Source organism: Nycticebus coucang, chromosome 8 (genome assembly GCF_027406575.1).
Source record: "Nycticebus coucang isolate mNycCou1 chromosome 8, mNycCou1.pri, whole genome shotgun sequence".
In the NCBI taxonomy this organism is placed as follows: Eukaryota; Metazoa; Chordata; class Mammalia; order Primates; family Lorisidae; genus Nycticebus; species Nycticebus coucang.
The window spans coordinates 93,594,392-93,607,319 of record NC_069787.1 but is presented as its reverse complement, the minus strand read 5'-3'; the positions used below and the strand labels follow the sequence as shown (position 1 = coordinate 93,607,319).

The 12,928-nt window shown below is 47.3% G+C and overlaps 1 protein-coding gene across 1 annotated transcript; it reads left to right on the top strand.

Moving 5' to 3' along the window:
• The first annotated feature begins 21 nt into the window (after positions 1 to 21).
• Positions 22 to 2,394, top strand: TMEM89 (transmembrane protein 89). Its single transcript, XM_053599133.1, has 2 exons — positions 22 to 1,877; positions 2,204 to 2,394. Exons 1-2 carry the CDS (start codon positions 1,581 to 1,583, stop codon positions 2,387 to 2,389), a joined length of 483 nt encoding a protein of 160 aa, XP_053455108.1. The 5' UTR covers positions 22 to 1,580; the 3' UTR covers positions 2,390 to 2,394.
• The last annotated feature ends 10,534 nt before the right edge of the window (positions 2,395 to 12,928 follow it).

The window sequence follows — 12,928 nt, the reverse complement described above, 5'->3', positions numbered from 1 at the left end:
TCAGTGAGTAGGGCGCCAGCCCCATATACTGAGGGTGGCGGGTTCAAACCCGGCCCTGGCCAAAACTGCAACCAAAAAATAGCCAGGCGTTGTGGCGGGCGCCCGTAGTCCCAGCTGCTCAGGAGGCTGAGACAGGAGAATCACGGAAGCCCAAGAGCTAGAGGTTGCTGTGAGTCCTGTGACATCATGGCACTCTACCGAAGGCGGTAAAGTGAGACTCTGTCTCTACAAAAAAAAAATTAATAAATAAATAAAAATAAGAATAAGCATTATGGATTTACTGGGGAAGTATGCCTGTTCCTATAATTAGATCACCTGGGCTTTCACAGGTGCTATTGGCCAAGAAGCATGTTTTGATTTCTGCTATAAAGTGCAACATCTGGGTATGTGGCCCAGCAGGCAGTGGGGGCTTTGGACCAGCTGCCATGCTGAGTGATAGCAGGGGAGGGACAATGCTGGGGTCTTTATGTGCCTCAGTGTGCTCAGTAGTACAGCAGGAATGATAGTGTTGGCTTCATGGTTGCTCATTATTCAATGAACAAATGCCAGGAAATGCTTAGAACAGTGCCAGGCTCAGGTTCTTGCTCAAAATACACAAACTTTGCTGTTCATCAAGTACTGACCAGGTTCCAGGTGTGTGCTGGGCACTGGCAGCCCTGAGAGTGCACAGAGGCTGCCCTGTCTTCCAAATCACTGAGGCACCTATGCCCAGCTTTGTTTTATCATGACCTGTGTTAGTGCCTGGCACTGCCCTCTCCCCACCCCCAGAGCTGAGCCAGGAAGTCAGAGTTTTTTGTCTGCTCTGTCATACCATATCCCAGCACCAGGAATGGAGCTTGCCAGCTGCTCAGTAAATATTGGTTGGATGAAGTTTGTATGTTGGATTGGGGGGGCAGACCTCAAACAAGAAAGTACAGGTAGCTTGAAACATGTTGAATAAAGCACGGCCACATGAGAGAGAAGGGACTGTGTCACCCAAAATGAACATGGAAGGGAGACTCAGGAGCACGTAACACTTGGCCTGAAACTCTAGTCATGAGATGGTAACTTTGTAGGAGTGCAGGACAGTGCTTTTGGCATAGGAAGGACTGCAGGAGGCAGGAGTGGCATGTTGGGAAGTGAGAAATTGGAGGAGACTGCCCAGGCTAGCAGGAGCCCACACAGGCTTTGGAGTATGGGCTTTGATCCCACATCTTTTGAGTGTTCACCCTGCTGCCATGTGGACTGGGGGGCCCGGGGCTGGCTGTAGGGACCAGTGAGCAGGCCAGTTGTGCCGCTTGGTCAGCCTGGGGGCGCAGCCCCTGGTGGAGGGCAGCAGGCTTTAGGGCTGTGGAGTGTTTGGATTTTAGGAGTTGGATGATGAATGAGGTGATGGGTGTGGGGGAAGCAGTCCTTCATGAATGGGCTAGCCAGGCCAATGGAAGAGTGGAAACCAGGCCCCAGGCCTGCCATTCTCCCTCCAGCCCTGGAGCCCAGTGCCCTGCCCCATTCATTTTCTAGCCAGGCTGGAACCTGCTCCTGGGGGAGGGGTGTTTGCCTGTTGCCTGGTGCTCAGGTTCCGGTCACCACTAGCTGTAGCCATGCTTCACGTGCTGCCCTCACTGCCCTTGCTACTCCTGCTGGTGACACCTGTACCCAGCTACGCCTGGTCGCGGCCCCTCTGGTACCAGGTGGGACTGGACTTACAGCCTTGGGGGTGCCAGCCAAACAGCATGGAGGGCTGTGGGAGTGGCCTGGGCTGCCCTGGCTATTGGATGGACCTGGGAACAAACCGCATCTACCCTGTGGCTGGGGTCACGCTCACTACTACCATGATGATGCTGGCGATCAGCCGCAAGGTGCTGCAGCGGCGGCGTGTACAGGCCACCAAAGCCGAGGTAAGCATAACTCCCCTCTGTCACCTCTACTTATGGTCTATAGGCCTCCTGCCCCCAGTTCACACCCCACTGTCCCCTGTGTCTGTCCACATGTCTCTACCTATCAGTTCATGCACATCTGTCCCCCTTATCCATTCTCATCCAGCCCCTGTGGGCCCCATGACCACTATAGCCCACAAGAGACCCTCCATGATCTTCCATCACCCTGTCTCCTCCCCATCTCCCGGCACTGCCCCATACCCTCCTCCCCAGTTCCATTGCTGCCCCTTGCCATGCCTCTGGCCTGTCCCTCCACTCTCCCTCCTGCCTCTTGGTCCTATTCTCAGCACCCACAGGTGACGACTGACCCCTGTGGGCCTTGGAAGCGGCAGGCCCCAATCTCAGACCGCACCCTGCTCCTTGGAGTGTTGCACATGCTGGATGCCCTCCTGGTCCACATTGACAGCCACCTACGGCGTCTAGCCACACAGCAGCAAATCCAAATAAAGGGGACTTCTACCCAAAATGGGTGACCTAACACATGCCTCTCTTTGCCTGATGGCCAGCTGGGGTGGGGGTGTCCTGAGGCTCTGGGCCAAGGCTCAAGTCTGTGTATATTTCCCTTGTAGGTTTGTCTGGACCCTGTGTCCCCTTTCCACTCCTGTAGCCAGCAGACCTGTTGAAGCTTTGGTGTCCAGGGAGGATGGGCAGGAAAGGCCCAGGATGGCTCACATACTGATCTTTCCTCCTGAAGGATTCCACCCACTAGGGAATCCCCAGGGTTGTAGAAGACTTGACCACCAGGACAGACTTAAGGATTCAGGAAGGGTCTCCCAGAGGAATTGACAACCTGGCTGAGTCCTAGGGAGGAGTGGGTATGGGGAAGGGTATTGCAAGTGGAGGTCTCCCTCTGAGCAGAGGCCACATGCTGAGTTTGGTACTGTGTACACTGCTGAGGTGGGCAGTCCCCAGTCATACAGGGCCTTAAGGGCCAAGTGAGGGTCATAGGCTTCTATAGTGCACAGGAGAAGCCAAGGAAGTACCCAGTCAACTAAGGAGGTGGGTGGGGGACAATGGTGAGGCTGAAGCCAGACCTCAAGGATCTCTAATAGGGGACTGAGAGCCCTGGGCCCTCATTATGGGATCTCACTCACTCCTTTGCATCACCCATCTTTATCCCCATTTCAGTGAGGTTGATGAAGGAGCTATCCCCATGACTTTAATTTTGCCACCAAAAAGCATCTGGCTCTGGTTTCCTTTTTTCCTTGCTCCTGCAAGACCCTTCCCAGGGTATCACTGCTTTGAGTCTCCAATAGCAGCCACCAGATCCTTGGCTCTCGCTCTTGCTCTTGCTCTGACCATCCAGCTCGGGCCCACCAGCCCTAACCATCTTTTTTGCTATGGCAGCCTCAGATAAGGTCTGGTGCCTCAGTGGTGCTTGCTTCATATATATTTTAGTACTTTCAAGTACAACTTTAAAAAATACACGTAACATAAAAAGAAAAATATGGAAGAATGAACAGGTGAATGTATCAAATAAATATTAAGAAGGGTAAAGTGGGGCGGCACCTGTGGCTCAGTGAGTAGGACGCCAGCCCCACATACTGAGGGGGTGGGTTCGAACCCAGCCCTGGCCAAAACTGCAACAACAACAACAAAAAATAGCCGGGCGTTGTAGTGGGCGCCTGTAGTCCCAGCTGCTCGGGAGGCTGAGGCAAGAGAATCGCCTAAAATGACACTCTGTCTCTTAAAAAAAAAAAGAGGGTAACATGAGTGCCAGATCCCTCGTCAGGAAATGGTGTTTCAAAATTTAGCTTGCAGTTTAGGAAGAAAAAGGATATTTTTTTTTTAGAGACAGAGTTTCACTTTATGGCCCTCGGTAGAGTGCTGTGGTGTCACACAGCTCACAGCAACCTCCAACTCCTGGGCTTAAGCGATTCTCTTGCCTCAGCCTCCCAAGTAGCTGGGACTACAGGCGCCCGGCTATTTTGTGGTTGCAGTTTGGCCAAGGCCAGGTTTGAACCCACCACCCTCAGTATACGGGGCCGGCGCCTTACCGACTGAGCCACAGGTGCCGCCCTGAAAACTCCATATACCAAGTAGTTACAAAAGATCAACGAGTCACTGAAGATTGTTGCCATATCACTGCAATAGCCACTGCTTGCATTTGACCTTTTAGTAACATTTCCTTTTTTGACCAGCCTCTTGAAATGCATCCTTTCCTGAATGCCTATAGCATCACACTTCCTGGTTTTTCTCCCTACTTCACTGGCCTTCCCTTCTCACTCCAGGGTAGCAGTGGAGGTGGGGAAGGAGGCTGGGGGACTGGATTTAGGAATTATTTGGAATAGGATTTGCTGAAGAACTGGATGTGGATTTTGAGAGCAAACAGTCAGGGATGACTCCTACATTTCTAGCCTGAGCAACTGGGTTAATGGAGGAGTCATTTACTGAGATGAGGATAGTTACGGGAGGAATAGGTTTGGGAGGCAAGGTGAAGAGTTCAGTTTCTGCTGTGTTTATTTTATTTATTTATTTATGTATTTTATTTATTTGAGACAGTCTCAAGCTGTTGCGCTGGGTAGAATACTGTGGTGTCACAGCTCACAGCAACCTCAAACTCTTGGGCTTAAGTGATTCTCTTGCCTCAGCCTCCCAAGTAGCGGGGACTAAAAGCGCCTGCCACAATGCCTGGCTATTTTTTGGTTGTAGGTGTCATTGTTGTTTGGCAAGCCCAGGCTGGATTCAAACCCACCAGCTCCAGTGTATGTGGCTGGCGCCCTAGCCGCTTGAGCTATAGGTGCTGAGCCATCTGCTATGTTTAACATGAAATGTTTGTTAGCCATCCAGGGGAGATGGTGAGTGCACTGTTGGGAAGCCACCACTATACAGACGGGGCTGAAGCTATGATACTGGACGAGATGAACAGAGAGCATGTGTTGATAAGGAAGGGGAGAGGTGTCAGAACAGAGCCCTGGGCCCTCTCTGTCCCCCTCTCACTGAGGCAGGGAGTTAGGTCAAGTTAGGCGTTTGAGCTACAGGCGCCAAGCTGAGAAATGTCTATTGAGATCCTTCATCTATTTTTTAATTAGGCTGTTTGATTTTTTTTTTTTTTTTTTTGAGACAAAGTCTTACTTTGTTGCCCTCAGTAGAGGGCTGTTGCATCATGGCTCACAGCAACTTCAAACTCTTGGACTCAAGTGATCCTCTTGCCTCAGCCTCCCAAGTAGCTGTGACTACAGGAGTGTGCCACAATATCAGGCTATTTTTTTGAGATGAGGTCTCACTCTAGCTCAGGCTGGTCTGGAACCAGTAAGCTCAGGGCAATCCACCCCCCTTGGTCTCCCAAATGCTGGGATTACAGGCATGAGCCACTGTGCCTGGCCTTGATTTTTTCCTATTGAGTTGTCTGAGGTCCATACAAATTCTGGTTATTAATACTTGTCAGATGGGTAACTTGTAAATATTTTCTCCCATTCTATGGTTTGGCTCTTCATTTCCATTGTCTTTTAGCTTGTGGAGTTTCTGACGAGGATTCTGCTATAATTCATATCTTTGTTTCTATATGTATAATCTGTTTTTCCAGAAGTTTTTTCTGATTTCTAATTTTATAGAAATGGAATCCTACAAATTAAAATTTTTGGCTGGGTGTGGTGGCTCACGCCTATAATCCTAGCACTCTGGGAAGCTGAGACAAGTGGATTTCTTGAGTTCAGGGGTTCAATACCAGACTGAACAAGAGGAGACCCTGTCTGTACTAAAAATAGAAAAACTAGCCAGGCATTGTGGCAGGTACCTGTAAGTCCCAGCTACTCAGGAGGCTTAGGCATAAGGATCCCTTGAGCCCAAACAATCTGAGGTTTCTGTGAGCTATGATGATGTCATGGCACTCATCCCCAGGGCAACAGAGTAAGAATCTGTCTCAAAAAACAAAAACCGGGCATCACCTATAGCTCAGTGGGTAGGGCACTGGCCACATACGCCGAGGCTGACAGTTCAAACCCAGCCTGGGCCAGCTAAAACAACGACAACTGCAACAACAACAACAAAATAGCCAGGCATTGTGGTGGGCGCCTGTAGTCCCAGTTACTTGGCAGGCTGAAGCAAGAGAATTGCTTAAGCCCAAGAGTTTGAGGTTGCTGTGAGCTGTGACACTACCCAGGGTGACAGCTTGAGACTCTGTCTCAAAAAAATTTTTTTTTTACATTTGGCTTCTTTCACCCACGGTTAAATTCCTGAGTGTCATCCAGATAACTGTGCGCATCAGGAGTTTGTTCACAGGAGTGCAGTGTTTGACACTCTGTGAAACATTTATTGCTCCACTTTCCTATTGATGGACATTTATGTTATTTACAGTTTTGAATTAGTGAAACAAAGCTGCTATGAACATTTTTGAACAAGGCTTTTGGTGCCCATGTTTACACTTTTCTTGAGGAGTATACTAGGAGTGGAGTTGTGCATTATTTGTACACATGTGCTTTAGCAGATTCTTCCAGTTTTCCAAAGCTGTTGTTCCATTTTATTCTCCCACTACCCTGTTTCCCGCCTTATTTTAAGGTGTGCTCCCAAAGATGCGCTAGGTCTTATTTTCAGGGGACGTCTTATCTTTCCTGTAAGTAGGTCTTATTTTCAGAGGATGTCTTATTTTCAGGGAAACGGGGTAGAAGTTTGTGAGAGTTCCAGTTGCTCCAAATCCTAGCAACATTTTGGATGATCAGCCTTTTTACCCTGTGGTAGTTATACAGTAGCATCATTGTGATTTGAGTTGTATTTCCCTGATGACTAGTGATGTTGTATACCTTTTCATGTGTTTACTGGCCATTTGGTTATCCTTTCTTGCTCTTTGAGTTTTAATTCCCATTTCTCTTCTCAAGAGTAAGATTAAACATATTTCTAAATGTTACTTGAATTCCCTTTTCGGTCAACTGTGTATCATGGTTTGATCCTTTTTTTTTTTTTAGAGACAGTCTTATTTTGTCGCCCTTGGTAGAGTGCTGTGGGGTCACAGCTCACAGCAACCTCTGGCTCTTGGGCTTAGGTGATTCTCTTGCCTCAGCCTTCCAAGTAGCTGGGACTACAGGCACCCGCCACAACGCCTGGCTATTTTTTTGTTGCAGTTTGGCTGGGGCCGGGTTTGAACCTGCCACCCTCAGTATATGGGGCTGGTGTCCTACTCAGTGAGCCACAGGCACCACCCAGTTTGAACTTAATTGGATTTTATTGTCTTATATTATGGATTTGTAAGAGCTCCATATGTACATATTAGGTAAGTTGGTATTCTGTAATGTGATTTGCAAATAGTTTTCTCAATGTGTTTTAACTGGTGTGTTTCTTCGCAGACATTTTTTTTTTTTTTTTTTTTGTAGAGACAGAGTCTCACTTTATGGCCCTCAGTAGAGTGCCATGGCCTCACACAGCTCACAGCAACCTCCAACTCCTGGGCTTAAGCGATTCTCTTGCCTCAGCCTCCCAAGTAGCTGGGGCTACAGGCGCCCACCACAACGCCCGGCTATTTTTTGGTTGCAGTTTGGCTGGGGCTGGGTTTGAACCCACCACCCTCGGTATATGGGGCCGGCGCCTTACCGACTGAGCCACAGGCGCTGCCCTCTTCACAGACATTTTAAATTTTCATGTGGTTGATGTTGTCAATTTTTTCTACCCAGAGATGATAGATTTAAAACTTGAATCAGAGCCCAGTGCTGCCCACTGAATCCTCCACTGGCTCCTAATTCCTGTAGCTGAAAACCCAGCCTCAAAGAATGGCCTATGAAGTCTTTTGGACCCACCCTCTATAGCCTCACTGACTCCATCCTCTGCCTGTCCCTAGTAACAGTCCACCTACCGTGCTAAAGTCCCAAGAGGTCTGCTTATACCTTGAAAACACTAAGCTTGTTCCCACCTGAGGGCTTTTGCGCTGGCTACTCCCTCTGCCTAGATTGTTTTCCCCCAGATCTTCATGTGACCCTCATCAGTCAAGTCTTGGCTCAAATATCCCTTCATCAGAGATGCCCCATTTTGTGGAAAAAACAACTCAAGCTGTATTTTTCCTCTGTTCTCATACCAAGACAACCACAGGTAACACAGAAGACTTCTGTAACCAAACATATGGGTTTCCCCCCCACACCAAACATGTAATCAATTTTGCTGTAGATACCAACTGAGTGTCTTCCAATTCAATTCTGACACTATCTACATGGAGATGGCATCAGATCCCACGGCGTAAGGGCTCAGTCCCCAAGACTGTTTTCTCTTCAAACATTAGTCACAAGTCCAGGCCTTTGGAACTTCTGACCAACTGTCTTCAAATTTGGATTTCTACGACCCCTCTCTAAATTTAATTCACTAGAGGAGCTCAAAAAATGCAGGGAAATATAATTCTTACTTATATGTATTAGTTTATTATAAAGGATATTACAAAAGATACAGATGAAGAGATGCATAGGGTGAGGTGTGGGGAAAGACGTATGAAGCTTCCATGCCCACTCCAGGAATGCCACCCTCCAAGAACACCTTCCTGAGTTCAGCTACACAAAAGTTCTCCAAAACATGCCCTCTTAGGCCTTGCATGGAGTCTTTGAAAACCATGTAGAAATGGGGTTGCACAAAAAGGGCATGTTCTCTTTTTTTTTTTTTTTGAGACAGTCTCACTTTGTCACCCTGGGTAGAGTGCTCTGGTGTTATAGCTCACAGCAACCTCCAACTAATGAGCTCAAGTGATCCTCTTGCCTCAGCCTCCTGAGCAGTTGGGGAACTATAGGCACTGGCCACAATGCTCAGCTAGTTTTTTCTAGTTTTAGTAGAGATAGAGTCTCATTCTTGCTTAGGCTGGTCTCAAACTCTTAAGCTCAAGCAATTTACCTGCCTCAGCCTCCCAGAGTGCTAGGATTACAGGCATAAACCACAAGCCAGGCCCAAATTGTAAATGTTCTAATACTAATTGACTGAGGGAGGAAACTCCGCAAGGTCTATCTGGTCAGATTCTTCTTAGCCTCTCTGTGCAGCATTCCTTCCTCAAAGGTATGGCGCAGGACCCCTTCTGAAATGGAGGTCTTATGACCTACAGTCAGACAAGGCAGGTCAGAGAATTTCTATATGGCCAGCTCCAAGACAGAAATATGGGGTAAGATTCCCGCCTTAGGGACAGAAAGGAACAAGTGAGGGAAGGGCAGGAGGTCAGAGAGAGATTCCGTTTTCTGAGGCCTCCTGAGGACTAAAGTGCCTCAATATTATAATAAAAAAGACGGTAACATGGGGTGGGCATGATGGCTACTGCCTGCAATCTCAGCCTTTGGAAGCCAAGGTGAGAGATCAGAAGTTCAAGACCAGCCTGGGCCAGTCGCTGTGGCTCATCCCTGTAATCCTAGCACTCTGGGAGGCCGAGGCAAGAGGACTGCTTGAGCCCAAAAGTTGAGGTTGCTATGAGCTATGATGATGCCATGGCACTCTATGCAGGGTGAAAGAGTGAGACTCTGTCTTAAAAAACTAAACGAAAGGCCGGGCGTGGTGGCTCACGCCTGTAGTCCCAGCGCTGTGGGAGGCCGAGGCGGGTGGATTGCCTGAGCTCAGAGGTTCAAAACCCATATGAGCAGCAGTCAGCCAGAGTAAGACCCCGTCTCTACCAACAACATCAAAAACAGCCAGCACTGCAGGAGAAAGAAGAAAATCAACAAAAAAGGAGTACTTCAAACAAACATGAACAAGCACACTGAAATTAAAAAAAAAAAAAAAAAAAATTAAAAAAAAAAAAAAAAAAAAAAACTAAACGAAAAACCAGCCTGGTCGACATAGTGAGATACTACCATAGTATCACAGAGCCCTGTTCCTCTTACCAGGCTGAATTTTTTTTTTTTTTTGAGACAGAGCCTCAAGCTGTCGCCCTGGTAGAGCGCAGTGGCATCACAGCTCACAGCAACCTTCAATTCCTGGGCTCAAGTGATTCTCCTGCCTCCACCTCCTAAGTAGCTGGGACTACAGGCACCCGCCACAACGCCCAGCTATTTTTTGGTTGCAGCCATCATTGTTGTTTGGCAGCCCGGGCTGGATTCAAACCTGCCAGCTCAGGTGTATGTGTCTGGTGCCTTAGCCGCTTGAGCCACAGGCGCCGAGCCCAGGCTGAATTTTTTTTTTTCAGAACCCTTATACCACCTGAAATGCTGTTATATATGAATCCTTTTGCTACTTTCTATGGCCTCAGTGTAAACCTTGCTACATAAAACAGGCCCCAGAACATATCAGGTGCTTAGTACATATTTGTTGTAAGAATAAAGGAAAAGAGGGGTGGCGCCTGTGGCTCAAGGAGTAGAGCGCTGGTCCCATATGCCGGAGGTGGCAGGTTCAAACCTAGCCCCGGCCAAAAACCACCCAAAAAAAAAAAAAAAAAAATGAAAGGAAAAGAGAAGGAAGAAAGGGTGAAAATAATTAAACTGAATTCTAGAAAAGAAAATAGAAGTTTTATACCTTTGCACAGGTAAAGACTTTCTAATAAAGTGAAGGACAAAAAATAATCTCCCTGAAGAATGTGCAGTTTAAAGCCAATTTTTCCCAACAGTGGTATGAATCAAGCCCAATTGCTAATGATCCATTTCATGAGAAGGTTCAAGTTAGTTTAGAACCTGCTCAGCCCTTCTGGACTTGTGGGTTTCATGTTCCTTTCCCAAACACTGGTCTTCAACATTTCAGAGATTTTTCCCCCAATGGGGTCTAGATAATGGCTCTATTTCTATGTTTCTGGAAAGTTCCTATCATTGGTATGATATTCCACATACCAAACATTCAAGACATCTTTATTTTTTCCTTTTTAAGACAAGGTCATGCTTTGTCGTCTGAGCTACAGTAAATAGTTCACTGCAATCTCAAACTCCTGGGCTCAAGGGATCCTTCTGCCTCAGCCTCCCTAGTAGCTAGGACTACAGGGACACTACCATACCTGGATCTCACTGTTGCTCAGGCTGGTCTGATCGCCTAAGCTCAAGTGATCCTTTTGGCTCTATCTCCCAGAGTACTAGGATTACAAGCGTGAACCACTGCACCCCACCCTTGTTCAGTTCTTGTACATTTTCTATTGTCCTATTTTGTTCAACTGTACTTGATCTAGTTACAAAGTAAACGAATACCTCCAAATTGTGTTTATTTATAATGACAAATAATTGTGTTAAACCAGAAGTGTCACAGGCAAAAGGAACCTAAAGATACAAACAACTTAATGTTATGTGGTATCCTGTACAGAGATAAAAAATGGAGGAAATCTGAATGAACTCTGTTAATAACAATATACCTATATTGGTCTACTAATTGCAATGAATGTATCATATTAGGGTAAAATGTTAAAAATAAGGAGAACTGCTGGGCTCTTCGGTGCCTCAGGTCTGTAATCCCAGCACTTGGGAGACCCAGGTGGGTGGATTGTCTGAGCTCACAAATTTGAGTCCAGCCTAAGCCAGAGTAAGACCTCATCTCTAAAAATAGCCGGGCATTATGGCAGGTGCCTGAATTCCCAGCTACTCAGGAGGCTGAGGCAAGAGAATTACTTGAGCCCTAGAGTTAGAGGTTGCTGTGAACTATAATGCCAGGGCACTCTACCAAGGGCAACAAAGTGAGATGCTGTCTCAAAATAATCCATATTAAAATAATATAGAAAGATATAGAAATATAGAAATTACAGCCTTCTTTCCCTTCCAGAAAATCCATTTTCCAGAAGTCACCTAGCTAAAAGTTTAGATTGTATTCTGCCAGATTTTTCCTGCAGTCTACTAGGAAAGGCACACTACTTTGTTTTGTTTTGTTTTTCTTTGTTTTGTTTTTCATACAAAGAGTCCTATTTCACAAAATAATTTCTAGGTTGACTGGTGGCTCTGCCTGTAATCCTAGCACCGTGGGAGGCTGAGGCAGGGGATCACTTGAGCTCAGGAGTTTGAGACCAGCCAGTGAGATCCTGTCTCTACCAAAAAAAGAAAAACTAGCAGAGCCTTACGGTAGGTTCCTATTGTTCCAGTTACTGCGGAAGCTGAAGCTGTGGCAGGAGGATCGCTTGAGCCCGGGAGTTTGGGTTGCTGTAAGTCATGGCACTGTGGTCTGGGGCAACAGAGCTAGACTGTCTCAAAAAACAAAAAAACAAAATAATCTCTTACTTTCTTTCTTGGCAGTATACAGTATTGTTAAACTCCTTCCAGGACAACTATCTGAAACAACTTCATTGTCTTAAAAAGAAAACTGAGGCCTGGCACAGTGGCTCACGCCTGTAATCCTAGCCTTGTAGGAGGCCAAGTAGTAGATTGCCTGAGCTCAGGAGTTCCACACCAGCCTGAGCAAGAGTGAGACTCTGTCTCTAAAAATAGTTGGGGGCCATAGCACAGTGGTTAAAGGGCCGGCCACATGCACCGAGGCTGGCAAGTTCGAACCCAGCCCAGGCCAGCTAAAACAATGACAACTGCAACAAAAAAATAGCCGGGCATTGTGGCAGACGCCTGTAGTCCCATCTGCTTGGGAGGCTGAGGCAAGAGAACTGCTTAAGCCCAAGAGTTTGAGGTTGCGGTGAGCTGTGACGCTACAGCACTCTACCCAGGGGACACAGTGAGACTCCGTCTCAAAAAAAAAAAAATAGATAAATAAAATAAAAAATAAAAATAGCTGGGCATTGTGGCGATTGCCTGTAGTCCCAGCTACTCAGGAGGCTGAGGCAGGAGGATCGCTTGAGCCCAAGAGTTTGATGTTGCTGTGAGCTATGACGCTACAGCCCTCTACCGAGGCGACTGAGACCCTATCAAACAAAAAAAAAAAAGAAAGAAGGAAAGAAAAGGGGCGGGAAGGGAGAGGAGGAGAGGGGAGGGAAGGGGAGGAGAGGGAAAGGAAGGGGAAGGAAGGAAGGAAAGAAACTGACTTTGTCCGCTGCCTCCTGGTACCAGGATTCCACGCGGATGCTTTAAGCCCCTAGGCTTGGATCCGCAGACCTGCCGTGGCTGCGCTTTGGGAACGCCAGGCTTCTGCTCTAGCAATTGATCCAGGGCCACTGCAATTGGTGAAAAACATCGCGCACTCTGCCTTCTACGGGTGGAAGGAGATGGACTGGGCAGCGT